This window comes from Gossypium arboreum, chromosome 6 (assembly GCF_025698485.1).
Source record: "Gossypium arboreum isolate Shixiya-1 chromosome 6, ASM2569848v2, whole genome shotgun sequence".
NCBI lineage: Eukaryota > Viridiplantae > Streptophyta > Magnoliopsida > Malvales > Malvaceae > Gossypium > Gossypium arboreum.
Window position 1 is genome coordinate 1,256,823 of NC_069075.1, and position 26,925 is coordinate 1,283,747.

The 26,925-nt window shown below is 31.9% G+C and overlaps 4 protein-coding genes across 6 annotated transcripts; 2 read left to right on the plus strand and 2 right to left on the minus strand.

Annotated features, from left to right (window-relative positions):
- Positions 1–2,487, minus strand: LOC108458370 (DNA-directed RNA polymerases II, IV and V subunit 12). Its single transcript, XM_017757731.2, has 4 exons — positions 2,332–2,487; positions 1,416–1,489; positions 1,228–1,320; positions 1–319 (listed from the first exon to the last, which is right to left on the minus strand). Exons 2-4 carry the CDS (start codon positions 1,453–1,455, stop codon positions 297–299), a joined length of 156 nt encoding a protein of 51 aa, XP_017613220.1. The 5' UTR covers positions 1,456–1,489; positions 2,332–2,487; the 3' UTR covers positions 1–296.
- An 8,830-nt stretch (positions 2,488–11,317) lies between these two features.
- On the plus strand, positions 11,318–15,351 carry LOC108460745 (uncharacterized). Of its 3 annotated transcripts, none has more exons than XM_017760364.2 (7): positions 11,318–11,494; positions 11,941–12,164; positions 12,756–12,995; positions 13,171–13,282; positions 13,373–13,547; positions 14,114–14,354; positions 14,721–15,351. In XM_017760364.2, exons 2-7 carry the CDS (start codon positions 11,981–11,983, stop codon positions 15,008–15,010), a joined length of 1,242 nt encoding a protein of 413 aa, XP_017615853.1. In that variant the 5' UTR covers positions 11,318–11,494; positions 11,941–11,980; the 3' UTR covers positions 15,011–15,351. The 3 variants fall into 3 exon arrangements, with proteins under 3 accessions (XP_017615853.1, XP_017615854.1, XP_052885630.1); XM_017760365.2 differs by having other exon boundaries at positions 11,320–11,494; positions 11,978–12,164; XM_053029670.1 differs by having other exon boundaries at positions 11,320–11,494; positions 11,978–12,164; positions 14,114–14,348.
- A 1,296-nt stretch (positions 15,352–16,647) lies between these two features.
- On the plus strand, positions 16,648–20,226 carry LOC108457853 (26S proteasome regulatory subunit 7A-like). The gene is made up of 10 exons (XM_017757032.2): positions 16,648–16,814; positions 17,115–17,196; positions 18,182–18,273; positions 18,366–18,443; positions 18,537–18,598; positions 18,763–18,907; positions 19,009–19,227; positions 19,318–19,499; positions 19,645–19,820; positions 19,913–20,226. The coding sequence occupies exons 1-10, from the start codon at positions 16,728–16,730 to the stop codon at positions 20,068–20,070; spliced, it is 1,281 nt and encodes a 426-aa protein (XP_017612521.1). The 5' UTR covers positions 16,648–16,727; the 3' UTR covers positions 20,071–20,226.
- A 653-nt stretch (positions 20,227–20,879) lies between these two features.
- On the minus strand, positions 20,880–25,636 carry LOC108458260 (uncharacterized protein C23H3.12c-like). The gene is made up of 8 exons (XM_017757585.2): positions 25,014–25,636; positions 24,855–24,919; positions 24,642–24,740; positions 23,498–23,545; positions 22,527–22,596; positions 22,336–22,407; positions 21,210–21,272; positions 20,880–21,098 (listed from the first exon to the last, which is right to left on the minus strand). The coding sequence occupies exons 1-8, from the start codon at positions 25,206–25,208 to the stop codon at positions 20,955–20,957; spliced, it is 756 nt and encodes a 251-aa protein (XP_017613074.1). The 5' UTR covers positions 25,209–25,636; the 3' UTR covers positions 20,880–20,954.
- Positions 25,637–26,925: the final 1,289 nt, after the last annotated feature.

The following is a 26,925-nucleotide window of genomic DNA, read 5'->3' on the forward strand; positions in this document are numbered from 1 at the left end:
TCCAAAACTTAAAAATATATAATTAAAGATTTAAAAGTTCACCATTGAACCAGAAATCACTTAAAAGCAGTCACAATAAGAAACATAACATAGACAGTTCTTTAAACGTATGAACTTGTTTTTGATGTTCTAAATCAATAGACATCACTTAGGTTGCTAGGCAAAGCATCCATGGACAGAACTTAAGTGTTCAAATCCTCACTATCCACACTTAATATAACCAACCATATACAAAACACATAACTACTGACTAAGAGATTGTTTGCTCATACCCTCCCCTTCTCCAAACACCACTTTCAGCGAGCTTCATACTGAACAACTGCAGAAAACACAAGGTTTTACAACATTAATTGTCAAAATAATGAAAGAAATAGCAAGTTTATCTCTCTTCGAGATGTGAAAAGGACCATGAGGAAATTCGTTTCGCAGGTTAAACAAAGCTATAGATCTGCTTTTAGCTAGAATAAAATTGTAGAATTGAAACATCACACTTGAGGGCCTATTGCTAAACATTAGGCAACAAAGAACACATCCCGAGCATTAACAAGAAACTTAATAAAAAAAACCCAAACATTAAACGGATACACGCACAAGCATGCCAAAAAAGAAAACTTGTGTATGGTCTAATATGCATCAAAAGTTTTATGTTTGGTAGGTCTCTGGGATACTGTAAGTTCACAATAGCAAAGAGGAGAATCATTAAGTTCTAATGGACAATCAATGTAGATTGATGAAGGTTGATACTTGATATTGTCCCGGTTGAATATCTGATAATGGTCTGTTCTCACAAAGTATAAAAAGCAAAGGAAAAAGAGAATGAAGACCATAATATGATTGTCTTTGACATGCAATCTTGATGTCTCTCAATTTGTTTAATTTCAGGATGAGAGATTTTGGATTAATATAAGAGGAGTGATCCTAAAATTTTAAGTTATTTGAATCTAGTTCATAATTACGGGAAAAAAGTTGCATTCAACACTGTCAAATATCGGAACAATAATCTCATATCACATTTTGTTTTATGTTTCACCTAAGTTAAATTTAGTGCCGACTATGGTTCTATTCTGTTCCTGATCCTTGAAAAAAAGAACTTTTAAAATATATCCTAAATTCATTCTTGATAATGACACAAATAAGTAATGAAATACAACAAATCATTACAAATATTACTATAAAAAAATAGTAAAATTAAGGAAAAGGACAAAAGTAGTGAGAAAGGAACATTACTTCTTCGGGTTCGCTTCTTGTAAAGAATGCGATAACCACATTCCCGGCATTGTATCACATCTCCATGCTTCAATGTGTTCTCTTGCCCACAGTCTTTATAACATCACCCCAAAAAGAACAAAAAATCAAAAGACTTTCCCCCAAAACTCAGGGTTTATTTAAGAGCGAAGAGGCTATATAATACTAACCTCCACAGATATAGGTAACAGGTTCAGGTTGTGGATCCATTGATGCTCACTCGAACAAGTTTTTCCTGATGAACCTGCTCAAAGGTCAAAGAGGTTTTCACACAAGTCAAATTTAAATGAACAAATACCCCAAAACTTTTTTTGTTTTAATGTTCTCAAATATAGTTGGAGAAACATACTTTGATATCCATGTCCTACTATATGTCAAGTACAACTATTAGATGAATGTTTCAGAGCAAACAAAGAGGAAGGTTCAGTGTAAACGATGATGGTTTCCTATAATTTACCCTACACAGGTTCCATAATCTAATTTTATGCACTTCATTTAGGAGAGATCGATTCCTTTTGGAGACCCCTCAACAGGTCAGAATTTTCATGGAGTCAAGGCCAGAGTCGTCTTCCAACTCTATAGAGAGAGGGAACGCCTCGTTGGAATGGACCATGCATGGTCCACAGTCACTTACCAATGGCAAAACCTCGAGCTCTCCATAGAGTTGAGAGACAATACCTCAGCTCGACCCAGGGAAAATACCAATGAAATGGATCAGTCGGCTCGGTCAGCTCCAAACGGACGACGCTTTCACAAACTTCTCTAAAGGATTCGGCATCCTCTCAACACTCTTCATTACCGGAAAACTCATCCAACAAAACTCTACCAAATAATATCAGGTAAGTCCCTAATTCTATCGTACGATTCCAAAACTTTGGGTGCCCAATCATCCCAATTTCTTTATTTTTACTAATGTATTGTAAATACTACATTCATTAACATAATTCGTTCAAAAGAGCAATTGATTCAACAGAAATAACCCTAAACCTTAATTTAAAAAAAATAAATTCAATTCAGTAATCATATTCCAAGAAGAGAAAGAAGATGAAGAGCAGTAAATTGACGCTGGGTATTAAAAGAACTTACGAGTCACGAGAGAGGGAAAAATAGGACGTTCAGGCAGCTAAGAGAGAACGAAACTTTAGGAACAGCAAAGGAAGGAGGGGAGGAGGAGGAGGAGAGGAGGAGGCTTTGTTTGGCGGCGTGGATGTCTAAAGCGAGTTGAGAGTTGGGCTTTTAAAGGAAATTTAAGAAAACATTTTTTATAGAGTTAATTTCCCCATGCAACTCAAACTATAACCTTCCTTCTAAACTAGTCTCTAAACTTTAAAATATTTCAATTATATCCCTAAATTATCGATGTTATATCGATATGGTCCATCTATTACTAAAATTATTAGTTTAACTGTTAAATGAGATGTCGGATCTAATGTGACATAACTTAGAATGAAAAATTTCAAGAAAAATGAATATTGTAAAACCATTTACTTTGAGATTTTTGAAACTTTTACAAAAGCTTTATCGTTCACTCTTTTTTTTTTAGTTTTACTCTGTTTTTAATTTTCACTTTTAAACGTTATGCAGGAATGTTTTACTTGTCTTTAAATTTTTCATTTTAAATTATGTCATGTAAGATTTGAGAGTAAACTAACGGTTTTAATAATAAAAAGGACCTAATTGATATAACATTGATAGTTGGAGGGTATAACTAGAATGTTTTGAAGTTTGAGGACCAAATTTAAATGAAAATCATAGTTTGGGGATGTTAAGTGCAATTAACGTTTTTATATATTTTTAATAGAAGTGAAATTTATGTTGTAAACAGGCCAATTTGCCCGGGCCCAAGGAAGAACCAAAATACAAAATGAATTAAAATCAAATATAAATGTTAACATTCCATTAAATGTCTATTTACAGACTTTGGCCCAATAACTAATCCAAAGCCCAAATTAATACCCTAGCCCAAACTTAGACCCAAACGCCCAAGGCCCAAATGGCCCAAAATTCCTTAGCAAATAGAAACCCTAGGTTTTTAGATGCTGTACCATGATAACCTCGTCTGACCTCCAGCGCTCCTCCGTACGGCCTTCACGCACCACCCCACGCCGAGCACCACGTACCACCGCGCCAACTGGCCTCCATACCTGTAAAAAAAAAGACAAAAAATGGCACAGCAAAACAGCAAGCAAAAGCATAGGAACAAAGTTTTTTGTATTTTTCTGTTATCTTCTTTCGGCTATAAAGCCATTGGGACTTGGATTGTAACGGGGGGTCTTTTCTTGTTTCTTTTAATGAATAAAATAGCAAGGGAATATACACACATATTGTAAAAAAGAAAAGAGCAATCCAAAATCAATTTTTTTTAAGGTGATTCCAGATTCTATTTTATTATTTATTTATTTATTTATTTATTTTCTTGCAACTTTAGCATAAAAAAGAGGAGAATACCTGGAACTGCGCCGATGAGAGCCCATATATCTCAAAAGTACAATGATTTGGGCTAGGATCAAATGGTGTTGTGTTTTCGTTTCTTTCTCTTTTGAATTTCATTTTGCTCCCTTTTTTTAAAAACAAAATAACATAGGATTTTAACCCCTTTTTTAGAAAGGAGAAGACGGAAAGGAATAGGCCTACCTAATCTCTGTGGGCGTGGCTTCTGTGGGCGAGATCTAGATGCCATTTGCTCACTGTCGTCCATCGTATAGGTAGTGGTTCGGTGGCTGTGTGCTGAACCAAACCCTAATGGAAAGGGTTAAGGGTTCTGTTGTGTTTAAGAGAAGGGAGGGCTAAAAGATTGGCTCTATTTCAGAAGAGAAATTAATGGAAATAGGGGTTTAAGGGCTATGTCAAAAATGGCGCCGTTTCAAGAAGGTAAGACCCGCGCGCTAACCCGCTTAGCAGGCCGGATCCGCGTGCCTTTGCTTAAATTGGGGAATTTATGCGCGTGGCCCTTCTCCTTCGCGCTAATTCTAAATCTAGCCCTTATTCATACTCTATTTGTTTTTAAATGGCACCTGGAATTAAGATATTTCACCAATTCAGCCCGTTCTTAAGCCTTGCGTTTTGGGACCAGAATTATTTCCCGCTTTAGTCCTTTGGCATTTATGCGCATCATGCGTTAGTCCTCAGCGCAATTTCAAAAATTTATGCATTACCTCCATTCATTTTAAATTTATTTTAATTAGGTTTTTATTTGTGTAAAGGTTTTGAAGTTTGTTTTATCATGCATTTGCAGAACACTTTGTGTAATATCTCATTTAAATGTTTTTGTATATATTTGCACATACATAGTATTTTAGTTGAGTTTTTTTTTTTTATTTGAGCAACTTGCCATTTTAAAATTTATCTAATATTATTATAAGTGTTAATCTATTTTGATAATTTTACTTTGTTTTTATTTGTTTGTGTAGTTATTTTAAAATTCTTTTCATCGTATTATTTACACATTTTGTATAACATCATATTTAAATGTTTTTGTGTATATGTATACATATATCTACTTAGGTTTTAATATTTTTTATATGAATTAAAGTTTGTAATATCATTTACTTTTCAATTATTTTATTATTAATCTAAGGCTTTCATATGTTATTTATTTTAGATATTTGCGATTTGTTTTGTGTTTATATATATATATTTTCATTTTAAAACTTGATGTATCTTTAAAATCGTTTTATCATTCATTTAAAAATTTTCATATATTTTTATATACCTATTTATATTTTATCCTCATATTCGATCCTTTTATATATATGGTGTATATGTCATTTAAATTATTATTTTTACATGTATATGATCATTTTAACTAGATACTCCTTAAAAAAACATACTCATATTTTTTTATATATATTAAAGTTAACTTTATTTCATATATATATATATATTATTAACCTTATATTATTTTATACATATGATTTTTCAAATTTTTTCTTGTATTTCATTATATAGTCCTACGTAATATATCTTCTAAGTAATCATTATATATGCATGTATATTTATTGACACCTATATTTGATATATATATATATATATTATTAAATCCATGTGTTTTATACATATAGTCTTCTTTATATATATATAAGCATGTCCTTAAGTCTGTTATAGGCCAATTTTGAGCCGTTCATTACAAACCAAACCCAAATGCTACTAACCTAACTACCCATTCAGCCCATTAAACCTAAACCCAAACAATAACCCTTACCCAAAACCCATTACAATTAAACCAATCCATTTCTATAACCTAAACCCCAATCATTAAATTAACCCAATTACCAAACCCACTAATCCCTAGAAAACCAACAGCCCAATTACCCCTAACCCTAATCAGCTCTAACCCGAAACCCTGGCTCCCACTTGCCTTTGCCTTCTGACACCAGCCCCTGCAGCATCGCTCCCGGTCATGTCCTCCACCCACCGCACCTGCAAGCAATAGGCAGAGATAGGACAGAAAATATAGAAAAATCAAGTTGTAAGGCTATAAAAGCCATCAACAAGCAAATGTAAAAGGGGGTTGGACCCTTCTGAAACAAAAAAAAACAGAGAAATTAACATCAAAATGAGGGCATTAGAATACCAAGATACAATCAAAACACCAAAGAAGATTCAAGCACGACTTAACTTAGAGAATAGCACTAAAACGGACACCCAAAAACGAAACAAAATCGAAGTTTAAAAGAGGTGATTTGTGTGTTTTCGATTTCTTTTCTTTTTTTCTTTTTCTTTTTCTTTCAAGTTTATTTATGAAAATATATACGTTTTAAAATAAATAAATAATAATAATAATAATTTACCTTTCCGCCCATTGTGCGGTGGTCGGCCAACGCCGGCGAAGGTTGATGATTTAGCCGTGACCGCCCCCGCCGATTTCTTCTTCTCTCCCCCCTCTCCCTCTTTTTTTTCCTTTTCCAACTCAAAATGATGTTTTTTTTCCTGTTTTTTAGGCTATTTATAGCCTTTCAAAACGGTGTCGTTTTTGGTATTAAAATTCAGGGCTGAAACGGCGTCGTTTCGCCCTGGGTCGGACCGACCCGACCCGACCCGACCCTCTAGGATCCGCGTGTTGTTTTATAGCGGAAGGGCTAATTGAGCTTCTGGCCCTTCCTCATTTTTATTATTTTACAATCAAGTTTTTTATTTATTTTAATTTGGCCCAAAATATGTCGCGTTTTGCATTTCGGTCCCCCCGTGCTGCACTGCGTTTTGACCAGGGGATTTATTACTGTTTTGGTCCTCCTAGGGTGTGCACATGTTACATTTCGATCCTTTTTCTTTGTTTCTTTTTAAAATCGCCCCAAAACCTTGTTGTTGTTTCAAATTTGGTCCTTTTTTCTAGATTTAAGTTTATTTTCATATTGCCTTTGCCATTTTATTTATTGTTCATGTTATCACTTTATTTTTATTCCTCTTATTACTTATTATCAATATGTTATTATTATAGTCATTATTATTATTTCTAATATACATATTACGGACATATTTTTTACATTATAATGTATCTATGTAATAATTAATAAGTTTTAAACATTAATAGTATTTATATTAGGTGTATAATATGTAAGTATTCTAATATTGTATCATATATATACATACCTTTTTCATATTAATATATATGTGTTCTTACTATTATATTATATATATATTGTTATGAATATGTTTTTATATATATTATGTGTATGTGTCTTTAAATATTGCATTTTTTATAAGTTATGTATATACCCTTAATACCATATTATTTGTATATTTTTATATATATTTTTAAATACCATTATATTTATATAATTCCTTTTAATACTACATCATATATATATTTTTAATGCTATGTGTACATTTTGTAATGTTATTAGGTATACATTTTAATATCATAGTTACACATTTTTGTTCTATTTCGTCTATATATTTTCTATATTATTATTATTATTATTATTATATATTTTATTATATACGTAAATATACTCTTTTTATTATTTTACCTTATTATATTTATTATTTATTTTAACACATTATTATTTATATCATCATTTTATTTAATTTTGTTTATATATTGTATTTTTCTTTTTCTTTTATATTTATTATTTTCACTATATTTATTCTTTACTTATTATTATTTATGTATATATATTTTTAAATCCCATGTTATGTATAGGCATTTTTAATGCGTATTTCTTCAAGCGATATTATTACATATATTTTAGTACTTATACATGTATACTTATGTGAATATTCTTTTAGCATGTATATATACATATATATATATATTTTATTTCTATAATTATGTATGTATATTTCTAATATTATATTACGTTTTCATATATATATATATTATGTATTTACTTTGGTATCATAATTATATATTTTTATACTATCTTATGTGCATACTACTATCTTACGTCCATTTATGTAGCATTGTTAATGGTTGTTCTTCACTATTATTATTATTCCTAGTATATATACTATATATACATTTTCTAATACTTTATCACATATATGTATATATATTTTTATTGTATTATGTACGTGTTATTATAATTTTACCCCACTATATTTATTATTAATATTAGTACATATATTTTATTACTCTTGTATACATATTTTTTATATAGTATTATTTTCGTATATTTATACCTATTCTTTTCATCATTATCACTTATTATTTTATTTTAATGTTAATATGTATGTACTTTTCTTATATATATCATGTACATATATTTTCAATATTTACTTCATATATATATATATATATATATATATATATATATGTATATATTTTAACATTACTAGTTATATTTTTACTATCTTAGGTATATACTTCAAACATTATATATAGTTTACATACATACTCTTAATATCATGTATATACATTCATTATTTCTCTTTCATGTTTTATTCTAGTGTTACATATATCTTTATTGTTTGTAATATTATTGTCACACTTATATTTGCTTCAATATATTTCTAGCTCTGTCATTTATTTATTTTTATCAATTTGCTTTGCATTATTTCGAAAATCTTATTCTTGTTTTCCTAAATATACGAGGCAACGTATCGGTTTGACACTAAGTCGTTGATTTCATCGCTATATTGGGTGAATCATATCGGCTCGTGTTGAAAACGGAACGCCCTTCTAATAAATCAAAATTTAAAATTCCTCGTCTTTTCAATCGGATCAAGATTAAATCTTATATTGAACTCGTATTTTTGAAAATCAAGACAACAGGTGTTTTACAAGATACCAATTTTGGGCGTCGCGAGGGTGCTAATACGTTCCTCGCGCGTAACAGACTCCCGAACCCTACTTTACTCTGATTTTCACGTAGACCCAAATTTGGGCTTCATTTTTGTTCGAGGATAAACTTTCTTTTCAAAAAGATAATTTATTAGGTGTCCGATCACACCTAGAAAAAAGATCGGTGGTGACTCCCTCTTTATTTTAAAATCAAACTTCAGTTTTCAAGTTTTCACTAAATCGCCACAATTAGCGATCAAGCTAAAAAATTAAATTTTTGCGTCGCTACAAAGTCCATTATATAATTTGTTATAAAATTAATTTAAGCTTGTAGGTATTTCTATGTTTTTACAAATAATTATCTTTAAAAGTTATTTATGTGTATATGTTTTGTAAATCTATCTTGTGCATTATATCTTGTCATATATCTTTATTATTCTTTCATATTATATACATTATTTAAATTATCATGTACATTGTTAATTTTTAAATGAATTTGTGTCTAAAACATTTTACACGCAATTTGATTCAAACTTTTATTCTATAATATCTATTCCAAAAATCATATAGCTATCCGTAGTTTTCATGCAAATTTGTCAACCTATATATATGGGTCCATTTATTCGTTATTATTTTAAAACCGTTTTATAGCACATTGACTTCTAATTGCTATGTTGTTTTTATATCTTGCATTGGTTATTCTATATCATGCTATGTACATTATTGTGGCATATTATTGTGTGTATTGTTTTGCTTGTGTGATTGTTATATTATTATTTTCGTCATTGTATTATTATATCAATTATTCTCCATGCATTATTGTAATCGGGTTACATTTTTTAGGTTAGCTATACTTAATTATTAGTTTGTTAATTGATTGTATCTATTGTGTGTATTATCCCATATCATGGTTTCCCACTTGGTTTACGAAATTTGGTTTTATAAGGTCCGAATCTTTAAAATTAATTCTGTTTTATTTCAAGTTGAATTATTGCGTTTTAAGCTAGTTTTATAATTATTCATTTAAAAATTCTTTAAACGAAGGCGATGTTCAATATTTGGCAATTCGCGGAATCGTGCCCTATCGTGCTGGGTTGCAATTTCTCGTTCGTCCAAAATGATCGAAGATTCCTTTAGAATTTCACTCGTACTCTCTAAATTCTAAGATAAGGCAATGTCTGATATCTAGAAATTCGAGGAGTTGTGCCCTACTGTGCTGGGTTTCTATTTTCTCGTTGGACAAAATAATTGGGCATTCTTTTTCAACGTATAAATTTTTGGAAGTCAAAATTTGTAGTGTTCTCGAGGGAATAAAGGAGCATGTCCTATCGTGTTAGATATGATGCTTCATCCCTTTAAAACAAGAGAACTTTGACGACCAACTTGAGCTATTCAAATGTTTTCAAATGAACCATGTTTCAAAAAATAGTTTCAAATCTCAGACATAAGGACAGTTTAATCAATTTGGTACCAATTTTGGGCGTAGTGAGGGTGCTAATCTTTCCTCATACGTAATCGGCTCCCGAATCCGTTTTCTCAAATTCACGTAGGCCAAAATTGATTTAAATAGAATAAATATTTTATTAGGTGATCCGATCACGCCTAAAACAAAAAGATTGGTGGCGACTCCATGTCGTGTTTTCAAAAAGTCGATCATCGTTTTTAAGAAAAAAATGGTTTCGACATATGTTAAATTTCACTATTAGTCCTTATACTTTACTAAAGATATAGATTTAGTCAGATAGTTTTTTTCCTTCAAATTTTAAAGTTATAATCTTTACAAAATAATAACAATTAATTAATTTTTATTTCTAAAATCAGATGGGCAAACATATTATCGTATGTGTCATGTTAACTTATTATTTTCACATGTTACTAAAAATTTAGTTAATAGATTAACGATTTATTATATAGGGATAAGCAAAACTCATTTCGATTGAAAAAATTGAAAAAATTTGAATTCGAGTTAATTGAATCAAGTTATTTGAGTTACTTGAATTATTCAAGTAAACTCGAATAAGTAATTTGAGTTTTGAATTTTAATCGAGTTGAATTTTACAATTCAAATAATTTGAATAATTCAAATAATAGATTGGTGTAAATACTCTTTTGGTTTCTATCTAGTTTGAAAATTATCAAATCGGTCTCTCTCTCAACAAAAATCTAAAAATATATAAATAAAGTTAAAAATTACAAATTTTCTAGAATAATAATTTTGGGACCTAAACAAATTAATTAATTCAAGTTCATCATACTAAAGTATTTTTTTATTTTGCTTTGAATTTTTTCAAAAATATATGGTTTTAAATTTAAGTGCTTTAACATGGAATTAGTTATACTATAATAATATTTTAATTTGATATATTTAATTTTTAATTTAACTCAAACAATTACACTTGATTCAACTCGACTCAAATTTCATTTCACTTAACTCGATCTAAAATTAGGTGATAAAATAAGGCTTGTCAACTCGATTAACTCAAAATTTTCACTCGATTTGATCGAACGCTCACCCCTACTATCATTTACATCAAAACTAAAATTTCAAAATTTAAAAAGTATAGGGACTTAGAATGATCTAATTGGAGAATATAGACTAAATCTATAATTATACACATAGTACGAGACTAATAATTGAATTTAACCAAATGGTTTTAATTTTTCCCTGTTTAGATTAGAACTAAAATTTCAAAATTCACAAAATACAGAAATTAAAATTGATTAAATTAAAGTAATTGGACTAAATCACAACTTTTACAAAGTACAGAAACTAATAACAGAATTTAACCTAAATTATATATAATTTTGCTAGCCGCTTAAGCCCGGCCCGAAGGAACAAATTAATGCATGCCGTTCACCTTGAAAGGACAGAACGTGGGCCAACGGCTTTGATCAGGAAATTACAAGAGCTCTAGTATACAATGAACCGTATGTGATTTAAACTTTCGAGTCTTTTCTCCTATATTCTTCGTGCCTCCCAAGGCCGATCATCGTCTTTGCGTTACATTATCTCGCTGAATTTCTCAGGTAAGAAAAGAATCATTAAGTTTCTTCATTTATTCTAAAACGATTTTTAGGGTTTTCCGATTTGAATATTCAGCAAATATATATTTATTTTGCAGAATTTAATAATTTATTCAATGTTCAGATAAAGGGGTTCTTTTATTTGTTGTCGTTGTTAGTTGATTGACTGGGCTGTTTGAATTTATTTGTAGTTTGAAAACGATTTTGAGGGTTTTATCGTTTGAATCTTCAACAATTAGGGAGTTTTTCTTTGGAATTTAATAATTTATTTATTGTTTAGATAAAGATTGTCGTTGTAGTTGAAGAGGATGTGGCTTTTTCAATTTAGTTGTTGTTTGGAAACGATTTTGACGGTTTTCCGTTTGAATCTTCAACAATCAGGGTTTTTTTTAATGGAATTTAATGATTTATTTGATGTTTAGATAAAGGGATTCTTTTATTTGTTGTAGTTGTTGGTTGGTTGATTGATTGTTGTTGTGGTTGAAGAGGATGTGGGCTGCTTCATGTCTTGCATCATGTTGTGCGGCATGTGCCTGCGATGCATGCCGCACGGTGGTTTCGGGGATTAGTCGGAGATCTGCAAGGATCGCTTATTGTGGACTTTTTGCTCTTTCTCTTGTTGTTTCGTGGATCCTTCGTGAGGTTGCTGCCCCGCTGATGGAGAAGCTCCCTTGTATGTTTCGTTAAACTGTGCCTTCCTTATTATTTATTTATTATTGCTGCATTGTGTGATTCACTTAATTAGCCTGTTTTGAGTTCCCAATATGTATTAAAAAAACTTTTGTTAATGTTTAACTGTGCAAATGATGCTGCTAAATTGTTGATAGTATCATAGCATTATGCAATGGGCAGGGAAGATGAATTCTTTAGGCTTTAGTTTTATAGTCATTTGTCTCAGGAGTGTTGGATCACTCGGAGCTAATTGTTCTTTTTCATGATTTCTTGATGTATTGAGTATTTTAGGGAATCTGAAGAATGCTCAGATTTCCACGTGAACATGAAATTTATCACCGTTCACCATGTTCGGGGCCATGGTTTATTGAATCGGTCCTGTTTCGTGGATAAATTAGGAGTTTTGCCTTTTCCACATTTTCCTTTGAGTGGCAACTGGTACTCATACCTTATTTCTCATCTACTGCGCTGCCCCATTTTAGATTGTCCTTAGTTATTGATTTGGGGTCCCATATTTCATTAATATAAGGTTTGAAGGTCAGCTTGTTGGAGTTATTTTGCTGATCTAGTGAATATGTTGTTATTTATTCAGGGATCAACCATTTCCATAAAACACCCGACAGGGAATGGTTTGAAACGGATGCAGTGCTGCGGGTTAGCTTGGGAAACTTTCTGTTCTTTACTATCCTAGCTTTCTCAATGGTTGGTGTGAAAAACCAGAGGGATCCTCGTGATGCTGTGCACCATGGTGGATGGATGATGAAAATTATCTGCTGGTTCATTTTAGTGATTTTGATGTTTTTTGTTCCAAACGAGATTATCAGCTTCTATGGTAAGCTATGTTTTGGTGGACCATTCTACTAAATTAAGACTATGATCCTTTTTGAAGTATCTTACATGCTATAGGAGAAAATTTTATTAAAGATTTAAATGATTAGTGAAGAAAATAATATGGCTAAAAGCACCTATGGTTAACTTAATATGACACTTAAATTTTGCTTTTACAGAGTCAGCATCAAAGTTTGGCGCAGGACTGTTTCTTTTGGTTCAAGTCGTGCTTTTACTCGACTTTGTTCATGGATGGAATGACAAATGGGTTGGATATGATGAGCAATTCTGGTTAGTTTTTTTTTTTTTTTTATGATTTTTTTTTTGGTATCTCTTCTTTCTATTCTTCAGATCAGGTGCAATGCTTGCTTTTTCTTGTAGGTATGTTGCTCTACTAGTTGTTTCTCTTGTTTGTTATTTGGCAACATTTGGCTTCTCGGGACTTCTCTTCCACTTGTTCACTCCATCCGGACAAGATTGTGGACTCAATACCTTCTTTATCGTTATGACCTTGACTCTTGTTCTTTTGTTTGCCATAGTTGCACTGCATCCTGCGGTAAGCTTCTGTTTTTATGTCTTCGCAATCATAATAGCCCATCATTATCAATTCTATTAGTGTTTTGTGGAATAAAAATGTGTAAGGTTAAAATTTTAATTGGAGTAAAGTTGAGGCCGCCCTTTGCTAAATTTAGACCAGCTTGAATTCTTGTGGATTGTATATCATTAATGGGAGCTGGGATGGGCTTAGCTAAAGTTGATGGCTTCTGTTAGATAAGTGATGCTTTTTCTATGTTCGATAGACTAAATACCTTTTCGAACGAGTATTTTCTATTTTCCATCGATCAACCTATTGCAACTAAAGGATATAATATAGAACCGAAATAAGAATAGGTCGATTGCAAAGATGGCTTAGATTGGACAAACTATTTTCCCATTTGACCTTATGAGAATGCTCATTGTTGTGTTCTTTAAAATTGAATTATTGAAGTCTCATTTCTCACTCTCCTCACCTATTTCACGGTGTTTACACAAGAAATTACTACTATAGATTGAATTGTTGAATTGTTGTGTTCTATACGTATATCTTGTTGAAATACTTTATTCTTTTTTGTCATGTAACAGGTTGGCGGTAGCATTTTGCCAGCTTCAGTTATATCACTGTACTGCATGTACCTATGCTATAGTGGACTTGCAAGTGAACCGAGAGATTACGAATGCAATGGTCTTCACAAGCATTCAAAAGCAATTTCAACTGGTACCTTGACCTTAGGTCTGCTTACCACTGTCCTGTCAGTTGTCTACTCTGCTGTTCGTGCTGGGTCTTCAACAACTTTACTCTCCCCACCAAGCTCACCTCGTGCAGGTATTGCTGCCGTATACCATTAAAATAGCCATTCATCTGTGTTCTTTTCTTAAAATTTAAGCAAGTTTTGTTTACAAATTTCACATTTTTTGGGATGAGAATAAGGGTTGGTTTCCAAATTACAGATTTGGGATGAGAATAAGGGTTGGTTTCTTATTGCAAACTAACCCGAGGTTCTCTAAGGCGAAAAAAAAAAAAAAAAAAAAGGAAAAGGAAAGAAGATAAAATTATCATATATTGAGCTTTAAGCTCAATTGACAGCATTGCTATTGCAGCAACCAGGAGCACGTAGGGTCGAGCATGTTCAAGCATGTTTTTTTTCCTATTTAAGGGTACAATTTAACATCTTGATTTGAATGGTTGAAGGTGCAGGAAAGCCTTTGCTTCCAATGGACAAGGCAGATGAACATGAAGAAAAAGAGAAGAACAAGCCGGTCTCCTATTCATATGCCTTCTTCCACATAATCTTTTCTCTTGCAAGTATGTACTCAGCAATGCTTTTAACCGGCTGGTCAACCTCGGTTGGGGAAAGCGGGAAGTTAGTCGACGTAGGATGGCCATCGGTTTGGGTTCGGATTATAACTGGGTGGGCAACAGCAGGTCTCTATATATGGTCTCTAGTTGCTCCTATTCTTTTCCCAGAGAGGGAATTTTAGGTCTCCAAAGTAAGTTATTGGCCATTGTTGCAATAAATTTAGTTAATATATGTATATGTGTGTGTGATTTGACTGACCAAGATGGATTAAAAAAAATATTATGTGTCTCAAAAGAGAAGTTGAATATATGTGTGTGATTAGTGATGGATTTGTTCCCACTCCTAATATTTTCATTATGTAATTATCACAATATTGAAGAAAATGTTTACCTCCACCCAAGATAGTATCGCACCTGTGGACGTAATGTCTTTTTACTGGATTGGTGTGTATCAGTTTGTTTCGATGTATTGTTTTAAATTTATCGGTATTTTTAAATAATATATGCATATTCAAATATAAAATATTTATGCATTAATAATGTTTTGGTCGGTGCAATTGGAATTGAGTAGAATAAGCTAGTGCGATTGATATAGATCGGAATTTTAGCTAGTGCAAAAGGGAGAGTTGCACCGATTTATTACTGGAATGTTGTGTTGGTTGGAATGGCTGAAACCGATGCAGTTATATTTTCAATCTTTTTCATTATGCTCGTATCCTCTCACATTTGGTCTTAGGTTGATTACTTGTTTTTATTTTCAGGAATTTAATTTCTTTATTTTTAAATTTTAAAATTTAGATTCATTTATTAATATCGTTAAAATTCTTATATTGAATTTATTGACGTGACATTTTAAAATAAAAATAACTCTGTTGAAATAAAAATAACTCTGTTGAGTTCAATGAAACAAAAATGATTTTATAATGGACTTTTATTTAATAAAGACTTTTAATGGTGTTAATGATTCTTAAAATTGAGATTAAATCTTAAAATTGAGCATATTTTAGAAATCAAATTTGAAATTTAATCATTCTTATATAATCCTTAAAAAGTAGATGAATGAACTGAATTTTAGCCATTATTTCTCATGTCAAAAGAAAGAAAAAAAAGGACAAGTGTAAATTATGTTAATATTAAAATATAGAGATTAAATCTCAAATTTAAACAAAATATAAGGATTAAAACTGAAATTTAACAATTTTATATAATCTCAAAAGGTAGAGGATTAATACTGAAATTTAGCCATTATTTTCTCTTGTCAAAAGAAAAGAAAAAAAAGGAACCGACAGGAGTCTAAAATATGTAAAAATCAAAGCGTCGAAATTAAATATCAAATTTGAGTGAAATATAAGGATTAAAACTGAAATTTAACCATGTTTATACAATGATAAAAAACAGAGGGGTTAAAACTGAAATTTTACCATTTTTTTCCCATTGTAAAAAGAAAGGAATGGATAAGTGGCTTCTTAAGGAAAGCCTTAGCCTTTTATATATAGTACTATAGATTACAGCTTCTTTCCGGAGCTCTAACTCATTTATGGCTTTTAAAAAAATTGCATTCTAATTTACAAAAATTGAGAATTTAGTTCATTTATTTTGTTAGAATTTGGCTTCATACTTTATGGAAATTGAAATTTAGTCCAAATATCGGTTAACATAAACTTGAACCACTAATTTGTACTAATTTCTAAATTTTCGTAAACTAAAAAAAATCAAATTCAGACAAATTAAAATAAAGGGACTAAGTTATTAATTTCCGTAAAGTAGAGGGTTGAAATTCAAATTATACCATTATTTTATACACTATATATAGGTGGTGTGGTTATTTTGTTACCTACTTAATTTCTCAGTTCAGATATCTTTCCGCTCAAGAAAAGTAGAAGAAAGCAAAAAAAAAAAATGGCGCCTGAACCAGAGGATGAGTTGAAGGACGAGAAAAACCCTAGACCTCTTGACGAAGATGATATCGCGCTTCTCAAAACCTATGTAAATTTTGAACTCTCTTTCTCTCTACTCGTTGTTTTACGTTGAATCTTTCGGTTTATTGTTTCTTTTTCGCATTTCAGATCTGTTTCAGATACGGAAGTTCGCTTTTTTACTTCTTTAATGTAGTGTTTTTATATGTTTGAGATGTGCTGTTTAACATTAACTGCCAATTTTTAGGGTTTATGTAAGTGAAATATACTGTTGAAGATTCTATGATTTGATTTTTAATGCTCCTTTTTGCTTTAGATGTATTGATTATGTGGACAAATACATGAGAATTTTCGTTTTTTTGTGTGGCAGGGTTTAGGTCCTTATTCAACGAGCATTAAGAAAGTTGAAAAGGAGATTAAGGAAATGGCGAAGAATGTAAATGATTTATGCGGTATATGATTTCTCCCTTCTTTCACTGCTTACAATTAGGGTTGTAATCGAGCTGAGTGGAGTCTGAATACTGGCAAGCTTGAGATCGACTTGAAATTCATAGCTCGATACTTGGCTTGAGCTCAATTGAACATTTATTTTAAGCTTGAGCTAGTTCGAGATATAATCGAGCTAATCAAGCTTGATTAAGCTTGTTTATCAATTTTTGCACTCAAGTTTGAACTTGAGCTTGATTAAGTTTGTATGTATTCAAGTTCGAGCTTTGCTTGATAATTAAACTAAGAGTTAATAATATATACTAAGGGCAATAACATAATTTAATAATATATAATATTTAAATATATATATTAAAATGAAAAGCTCAATAAGGCTTGCAAGCTGTTCAAGCCAAGTATTACTAAGCTCAAGTTTGGCTTGATAATTACTAAATGGAATTCGAGTTTTTTTTGAGTCGAATTCGAGTAACTAGCCAGCACTAGTGTCTCATTTACACCCCTACTTATGTTGCCGTTTTACAAAGTCATTTGCTTGCCTTATGTTTTCTGTTTTCTTGTGTGAAATTGGGGTCAAACTGTATATTTTCATAAATTTTGTTGTTTGGTACCAAGTGATAAGTTTGAACTAATCTTGCTTTTGGTGCTTGTTACAGCATTAATGATGCAACATAATATATTGTATGGCATATTAGTTTATATTTTCATGTGAAAAATCTGTGCATTGGGTTGTGGTCGGTGGAGCATAAGTTAGCTCTTTAGGGAACATGCCTGCTTGTCTCTAAAAACCTTAATTTGCAGTATCTGACCAATCTTGACAAGGAAAAGCTTTCCTTTTGCTTACAATTTTTAATGATTAATATGTTTTCGTAATCCCTCTTCTTACTGTTGTGACTTCTTGATTGGCTGCTGTGAACACAGCATCATGTTTAGCAGCTGTGGCTGTCATACTAACGGATTCCCTTTTCTTTGCTGGTATACTTTGCTAAATAGGCATCAAGGAATCTGATACTGGGTTAGCTGCGCCTAGCCAATGGGATCTTGTCTCCGATAAGCAAATGATGCAGGAGGAGCAACCACTTCAGGTATTAAGATTTACTAAAATGGTTTCAAGAAAGTTGTGGATTTATGTTACTTTCTCGAGTCAATTGAGTATTGGCTTTATTTTTTCATCCAGGTGGCAAGATGCACAAAGATAATTAATCCAAATACCGAAGATGCCAAATATGTTATAAATGTTAAGCAAATTGCCAAGGTATGTATCTATGGATCTCTGAGTTTAATATTTTCCCATCTGGATAGGCATCAGAAATTTTTTATTTGATATGCATGTGGCTTCTAACTGCAGTTTGTTGTTGGGCTCGGTGACAAAGTTTCCCCCACTGATATTGAAGAAGGCATGCGCGTGGGGTAAGTTTTCAACGTTACTCTCTTATGCTTTTCCTAGAGTTTTATATCTGGAAAATAGTTTATTTCTCCCGTTGCAGTTGTATTGTTGCCTTCATTTGTAACCTAAGAAATTTTTTAGATAGTTGTATGTTTGCATGACCTGAATTTATTTGTTGCCTTTGCAGGGTCGACCGCAACAAATATCAGATACAGATTCCCTTGCCTCCAAAAATTGACCCGAGTGTAACCATGATGACTGTTGAGGAGAAGCCAGATGTGACATATAATGATGTTGGCGGATGCAAGGAACAAATCGAAAAGATGCGAGAAGTATGTATGGCACCATCTTCTTTTAATATGTACACGTGCACAGTAGAAAACTTTAAGCTTTTCTCATACTATGGATTGATGATTTCTTTTTCTTTTTTTAGGTTGTTGAGCTACCCATGCTTCATCCTGAGAAATTTGTCAAGCTCGGGATTGATCCTCCTAAGGGTGTTCTTTGCTATGGTCCTCCTGGAACCGGTAAGACACTTCTTGCAAGAGCCGTTGCAAACAGAACTGATGCTTGCTTCATTCGTGTTATTGGAAGTGAGCTCGTTCAAAAATATGTTGGTGAAGGAGCTAGAATGGTCCGAGAACTGTTTCAGGTTATAACCTGCTAAAGTAGTTTTTTGACTTTTCTCTTGAATGTTATTCTACGCTACTTATTTTATTTTGGCGTTACTGAATAACCGCAGATGGCACGATCAAAGAAAGCATGCATTGTGTTCTTTGATGAAGTTGATGCGATTGGGGGTGCACGTTTTGATGATGGTGTAGGTGGAGACAACGAGGTTCAACGTACCATGCTTGAAATCGTGAACCAGCTCGATGGCTTCGATGCTCGTGGAAACATCAAAGTTCTGATGGCAACAAACAGGTCAACACTGCTACCTACGATTTCAATTCTTTATATTCAACGGAGCATTGCATCATCTTTTGTTCCTTAAAGCCATCCTGACTCGAATAGTTGGAACAGGATATGCTTACTGCTTTTGTCATACTCTATTTCATTCATTTTTCAGGCCAGACACACTAGACCCTGCATTATTACGTCCCGGACGATTGGATCGTAAGGTTGAGTTTGGTCTTCCTGATTTAGAGTCTCGGACACAGATATTCAAAATCCATACAAGAACAATGAATTGTGAACGCGATATTAGATTCGAGCTTTTAGCCCGACTTTGCCCAAATTCCACGGGTAGGAACTTTTTCCCAAAGTTTTATCTTGTTTCGAATTTTGGTTTACTTCCAAAGAGTGATTTCGAGATTTTTATGGTATTTTATTCATAGGAGCTGATATAAGAAGTGTGTGTACTGAGGCTGGAATGTACGCTATTCGGGCTCGAAGAAAAACAGTGACGGAAAAAGACTTCCTTGATGCAGTGAACAAAGTCATAAAGGGATATCAAAAGTTCAGTGCAACACCTAAATACATGGTTTACAATTAAACCCAGAAACTGGTGAGACCATATTGATTTGCAGTTCCTGAACTCCTATAAGACATGCATTTGATTCTATCATAATATATATTCACTGTATTGGAATGATAAATATTTAAAGTGTTGGTTTAAAATTTGTTTTAATGGGAATTTCATATTTGCATATACCATTTCGTACATTATTTATTTTTGGCCATGAAGTTCCTAGTCTAAGAATTGCCTTAGAAATTGATATAAAAATGAATTGTTTAGTTAAAATGACTAAGGAGATATTTATAAAATAAATTATTGGTAAACTAGCAGAATATAATTATATTATTTGATACAAGTAAATATTAATTTTTTAAAAATGATTTAATTTTAATTTTTTATATTTATTAATATAATGTTTGATATTAATTTGGATGGTTTGGATGAATGAAAAATATAATAATTTGAATATAATATTTTCTAAAATAATTTTATTTTATTTTGAGTAAGTAATTGCTTATCTACTTATATTATTTAACTTTCTTTTTTCAAAATTTTATATTAAGTGGAAAATTAAAATAACTATGAAACACAATTAAAGTTGAAATTTTTATTTTCAATGATTTATCATCACAGACTATTAAGAAAGATTCATTTCAGAAGTGTGAATTGTATTATTTTCAATTCAATATACTATTATCATATCAATAGAAAATACCTTCATTATCAATATATATTTTGCCGAATGTTTTTTTTCATAGATATAACAATTTGCATTATTAATTGTACAAAATATTATGTAAATTTATATTAATTTTACATTAATACAATATTAATAGATTAGAATATTAGGCAAAAAAGAAAATTAAATTGCAATTAATGAAATATTCCAAATGGATAACAAAAAGAAGAGATGAGTGAAATTACACTAAATCTCTCCACTTCAAAACATCGATCTTATTCAACTTAAACTTGATGCATATATCTGAAATAGCCTTTTCATTTACGCTGCCATTTTCATATCCTTTGCGAAGAAGCTCCTCCAATTCCTTCGATGCTTCCATCATCTAATCAACACAATCATAAACAATGTTATTCTCCATCATACAAAACCATATAAAATGGTAAACCAAAAAAACACATTCACACATCAAGAGCACGAAATAGGAAAAGGAAACCTCGGAAGAGAAGCTTTGAGCTCGGGAGTTATCTGAGACTAGTTGAAGGAGCTTCTCACTTCCCTGCAGCATGGGGAAACAACGGTGAGTGGGTGGTTATTTTGTATGCCTACAAATTATATGAAGTGGAAGTGGGGATGATAATAGAGCAGGGCAGGGCTCTATAGTAGATACACTTTGTTTTGCCACCTGTCCTGCCTCAACGTGGATGTATAATCTTGAAATCCATTATTATTTTCATGGATGTTGAATGCATCCATCTCCGCTCCTCCCCGTTTAGCTTCAATTTAATTTTTGTTACGTATCTTTAATATTTTCAATATTTTTAAAGTCAAAGTAAATATTTGAACAAAAAATATATGAACTTCTCTATAATATGATATGACCATTTTAATAGTTATATATATGCAACGATAAAATGATAGTTTTATATAGTGGAGCGGGGCGAGGTAGATCATAACCATTTCATACTCACTGCCTAAAAGAAATAATCGACCCTGCCTCACCCTATATCTACCTTTCAAAAAGAAGATCCACTTCATTGGTTTGAATCCATGGGACAATTCGGGCTTTGCCATCCCTAAGTGGAAGGTTCAAAAACCGGTGATAAATTCGAAGATTGACACCGAAAACTAAGGTATACATATTATGTCTGAATTCTTTATTGCTTAACAACTAACTACTAAGAACGAGCTATTTTAATTCCTTTTTTCCTCGTTCACCTAGAAACAAAACTGGATCTTCTTCCAAACTTTAAGCAAAGAACAAGAAGCATGCCGAGCTCTTAAGAGAAGTGGAAAGCAAAAGGCAAGGAACCTCAATAGAGAAGTAGTATTTGTGAATATCTCATCACAGTTAGGCGCTACATATACTCGGACTCATCTGTCAGGGTTGAACATGGGTGTATTCAACTTTTTTCTATGTTTTTCATTCATTTGTAGGGTCATATCTCTATACTTGGACACAATGACTTGAAGAAAAACAAGAGTTGGAATAACATGACTGGGCGGCCAACATAGGTTACACTAAACTGTTCGTTTCAAATATTATCCACATTAACAAACCTCTCGACTACAGCATCTTTTAAACCACCCCAAAGTATCTCTCTAGGAACAGTAATCCTCACCTGGAGAGCTCGCCAATGTGAATAAGTGCGAAACAGGACCCAAAAGAATGGGATGTTAGGCAGAGGTAGAACCTGGTGAGAAAGAAGATTAAACGAGGATGTGAGACAAAACCGGAATGAGAAAAAAAGGGTCAAGAAGGAAGGTCATTGAACAGTAAATGATGGAATAACAAAAGTAACCACATACGTACAGCAAGTGCAGCAGTCAGTGGAAGCAACGTAACTGAACCATAAAAGTATTTCCTGTGTAAAACAGTACCCCTGAAAATCAAAGAACAATACGTTTAGAAATAATATTGGTTTTTTGCATGCTATGGGTAAAAATACCATGGAGACCCTTTTACTAAGAGTCAAATTGCATTTTATCCCCCTTACTAAAAAATGAGCAAATTAGTACCTATACATCAAATTAGTCCTTTTTGTTAAAAGTTACATTCATTTTTATTGTTAAAAGCTAGTCTAGCAAACGGAATAACCAGACAGTTATAGGTAATGTGCCGCGTGTACTTCATGTTAACATACAGAGATCAGTTTTTAACAATAAAAATGAATGTAAATTTTAATAGGACCAGTTTGTTTTTTGATCTAATATATAGAGACTAATTTGCTCATTTTTTTTAGCAGAGAAGCCAAATGCAATCTAACTCCTATCACAATGAGCTTTCTATGGTACTTTTACCGCATGCTATGTTACTCGAACTTAGGCATGTGTATCAAATAGCATGTTCAATTATTTCTAAAGTTTTTCCATGTATTTGGAAAACAAAGAGTCGGAACTATATAGCTTGCAGGAACTCAAGCAATATACAAAAAACATATGAACATAAATTAAACAACATCAAACGTTGAAAACCATCTTTTTATTTTCATTGGATTGTTAAATGTCGAGACATCAATAAACAGTCCACTGAGGCAAAAATTGTATAGAGACACTCAATGTCCATATATATATGATGATTCTAGCAGAAGGTCATTCCTGATAACTCCAAAGTGGTACCTCAGAAATGCCATAAACCAAGTTACACAACCTTGACCACTATTCTCCTGTTCATTTTTTAAAAACATAGAAACCTTCTGTGTAAAAACACCTGTTTGTACACGGGAAACTATTCTAATCTCTTGCATATTGGTGAAGCAAATATAAAGAAAGTAAAACAATTACCTCATGGCTATATGTCGTAATCTTCGCCGCACGAGCCTAGAATTTAAACTGCAAAACTTATAAGTATTAAGAACAAACTACCAATCACCCAAAGTGCCAGACACTTGAAAACCGAAATCTGGTATTCTCAAGGATCTTTAATGTTAATTTTTCCATAAAAGAAGCTTAAATTCCATCTAGATTTCAACAGAGGTAGAAACAATAGAAGGATGCCTACCATTGTTCATTCTCAGATATTGCGAAAGTTCAATTTAAGTAGAAATTTTACAAAATTGAAAACAAGCAAAAGAAAATACACTACCACCTACATTATTGCAAACGATTGTTTATTAAAAAGCCACTTGCATTTACTATTTATGAGCTGTTATATTGGCCAGATATTTATGTACAACATGTTATGCCCTACGTGCTTTGATCCTTCCTTTTTCTTGAAGTGCCCCTATTCGACACGTTTTCAGACATAGGTATAGGGATATAACCTTCCAAATACATGAGAACACTTATAATATATAGAACAAACTGGTACAGCCGTACCTGAGTACACAGGTTATGCCAACAACAGTATAGCTATTCTAATTTCTACCAAAATTTCCATTTGCGTTGCTATATATGAGCTGTTATATTGGCCGAAAATATGTACAACATGTTATGCCCTACGTGTTATGCTCCTTCGTTTTTCTTGAAGTACCCTTGTTCAACACATTTTCAGACCTGGGTAAAGGGATATAACCCCCAAATTCACAAAACAAAATTATAATATATAGAAAAAACCTGTATCTGACGCCTGTAGCTGAGTTGGAGCACATAGGCTATGCCAATAACAATATAGCTATTCTAATTCCCAATACCCTCCAAATGCACGAGAACACTTCATAATATATAGAACAGACCCGTATCTAACACCCACACCCAAGTCGGAGCACATAGGTTATGCCAATAACAGTATAGCTATTCTAAAAAAATTACACCAGGGAACGGATTATCAAAGCTAGAAGTAATGAAAGATGAATTTATACTTGAATATAGATCCCAGAGAACATTTGAATACAAACATTAGCAAGATTATGAAATATAACTATATTTAACATATAAAATAGAACATTTAGCAATAGAATTTTTTAGAAAAAAGGAGAAAATAAATAACCTGGGGGGGTATGTAATCCTAACATTAGTGACCTCTTTACTTATAGATTTCAACAAAATCTCAGATGGCTTAACTCGAGCTAAAAGCTGCAATCCAAACCTACATATGTTAAAACCAAAAAAACACACACACACACAAAAAAAAGATCAACAATAAACTAAGGCCAGAAAACCCAATAATTTAAACTAATCATATTTGATTTTTAAGTAATACCCATGAAGCTTGTTCTTGAAACTACCCTCAGGGGCCTTTTCCAAACCAACCCAAGCATTATTCATCTATGATTAAAGAAAAAACAAAAATGGAATCAAAGCATATTAAAATGTAGATTGAAAGTTAATGAGACCATGAAATGAAAAAAAAAAAAAGGACCTTGTTTGAAATGAAATCAACAAGAAGCTCAGCATTGGCATTGAGGGGTTTTGAATTTGTTGAAATCTTCTTCCAAAGTTCTTTAACAGTGGAAGGAGTGTTAGCAGAGTTAAATGCTGATGCAGATTGATCAATGGATCTGCTAAAACACCAGATTTTACCCTTAATTGGAAACACCACCAATCTTGCCTTCATAATGTACGATAAAATTTCAAAGAGAAAAGAAGAAGAAGAATTTAAGGGCGATGAGTAAAGACTGAAAGAGTGTTGTTTATTTGGGTATTGGGGTATTAAAAATCGATGGAATCAAAAGGATCTGTATATTCAAAAGCTAAAGAACAAGAATCAAAAGATAAGGATTCAACAATTTTACAAAGAAACAAAAAATGGGTTTTGTTTGTAATGAATTAAAAACACTCGACGAACAAGAGTAAATCGATAAAATGTTCATAAAAGAATTTTAGTGAGAGAAGCGGCGAGAATGTAAGATGCTAGTGATAGGGAAACTGAAACTAATTTTAACTAAAAATCAAAAGATTTTTACTTAAGAAAAAAGAGAAAAAAAAATTGAAAAATGCAATTACTTTTTTTATGTTCGATTGAAAAGTTCAAAGTTTGAAATTTTTGTTGAGCGAATATGGGATATATTGTCAAAATAAATTAGAATTGAGATCACTCCAATGTGTATTTTTATTTAGGTAAATTAAAACAATATTACTTTTGTTTGTTTGATATTATATTTTAATCACTTGTTTTTAAAATGTAGCGTTTTAGTCACTCATATTATCGTTTTGTTACGAAGTGGTTACTCTATCGTTAAACTTTGTTACCTCCCTAATGATAGTAGTACGTGGCAATCCAAATGGGTTGCTAACTTGGATATCCTGTTGAGATGAAAATGGATTTTTAATTAAATAAATTTAATTTGGACTGTCACGTAGAACCGCCATTAGAGACGTAACAGAGTTTAATGATAGAGTGACCACTTCGTAATAAAACGATAATATAAGTGATTAAAACATAACATTTTAAATATAAGTGACTAAAATGTAATATAAGATAAACAAAAGTGACTATTTTTTTAGTTTACTCATTTTTATTTATTTATTTATTCTCTAGGACTATAATTGTTTAAAAAAGTCAACTCTTCTCGAACAAGTTTTTTGAAGTGTTATTTCTTTGGTGTTCACCAACCTATCAATAGGTTGGTATTGTTCTTGAGTTGAATTGGGGTTTTCTCTTCCGACCTTGATGAGAGTCTAAGATTTTAAAAAGGTCACTTGAGACAGGTTCATAGAATAGTATACGTCGTCAAATTGAATCTTGCCTGTGGCATATGGTCACTATAAAAGGAACATGAGAATTTGTGCTTGATAGGTTTTGATAAAGTGGTAGCATAGATGTCATTGATGCCATTTAAGGGCTTGGGTTCAAAAGTGCAGATGCTCATATTTTTTTGGTAGGTGGTCATGCACTATGCATCGTCTGATTTGATGAAGTGCTTCCATTTTGTGAACTTAAATAACATATGATCTTTTTAGATACTTAATCTCTCATTAGAGTCAGGAGAAAGCATCGGGTCAACTTGTAGATAACACTAACCCATTAGGTGGATTATTGACTTTGAATAGACGACACTTTAAACACTAACAACTCTTAGCACTATGGAATAACAATAACAATAATACTAATTGAGTTAAAAGTACTATGGATGTCATTATATTGGGAGTCTAATTGTATTTTATTTATTTTTTCTCAAAAAATTGGTAAATTAATTCACGTACATTAAATCAAAGAACAAATTAGTCATTCTGTTAAAAAACAGTCATTGTACATCAGAACTCAGAATGAAGTATACGTGGTGTGTCACATGTATTTGTCTAGTTATTCTATCAACTACACCAATTTTAAA

Coding starts and splice junctions, on each gene's coding strand:
- LOC108458370 (XM_017757731.2), bottom strand. CDS start 1,455: ATGGATCCACAACCTGAACCTGTTACCTATATCTGTGGAG. Junction 1,321..1,415: donor TGTTACCTATATCTGTGGAG/GTTAGTATTATA, acceptor GATGTTATAAAG/ACTGTGGGCAAGAGAACACA. Junction 320..1,227: donor CAAGAAGCGAACCCGAAGAA/GTAATGTTCCTT, acceptor TGTTTTCTGCAG/TTGTTCAGTATGAAGCTCGC.
- LOC108460745 (XM_017760364.2), top strand. CDS start 11,981: ATGTGGGCTGCTTCATGTCTTGCATCATGTTGTGCGGCATGTGCCTGC. Junction 12,996..13,170: donor CGAGATTATCAGCTTCTATG/GTAAGCTATGTT, acceptor TTGCTTTTACAG/AGTCAGCATCAAAGTTTGGC. Junction 13,283..13,372: donor GGATATGATGAGCAATTCTG/GTTAGTTTTTTT, acceptor TTTTTCTTGTAG/GTATGTTGCTCTACTAGTTG.
- LOC108457853 (XM_017757032.2), top strand. CDS start 16,728: ATGGCGCCTGAACCAGAGGATGAGTTGAAGGACGAGAAAAACCCTAGA. Junction 17,197..18,181: donor GAATGTAAATGATTTATGCG/GTATATGATTTC, acceptor TTTGCTAAATAG/GCATCAAGGAATCTGATACT. Junction 18,444..18,536: donor ATGTTAAGCAAATTGCCAAG/GTATGTATCTAT, acceptor TTCTAACTGCAG/TTTGTTGTTGGGCTCGGTGA.
- LOC108458260 (XM_017757585.2), bottom strand. CDS start 25,208: ATGAAGGCAAGATTGGTGGTGTTTCCAATTAAGGGTAAAATCTGGTGT. Junction 22,597..23,497: donor TTACGACATATAGCCATGAG/GTAATTGTTTTA, acceptor TTTGATTTTCAG/GGGTACTGTTTTACACAGGA. Junction 21,273..22,335: donor CACATTGGCGAGCTCTCCAG/GTGAGGATTACT, acceptor CCCATGCTGCAG/GGAAGTGAGAAGCTCCTTCA.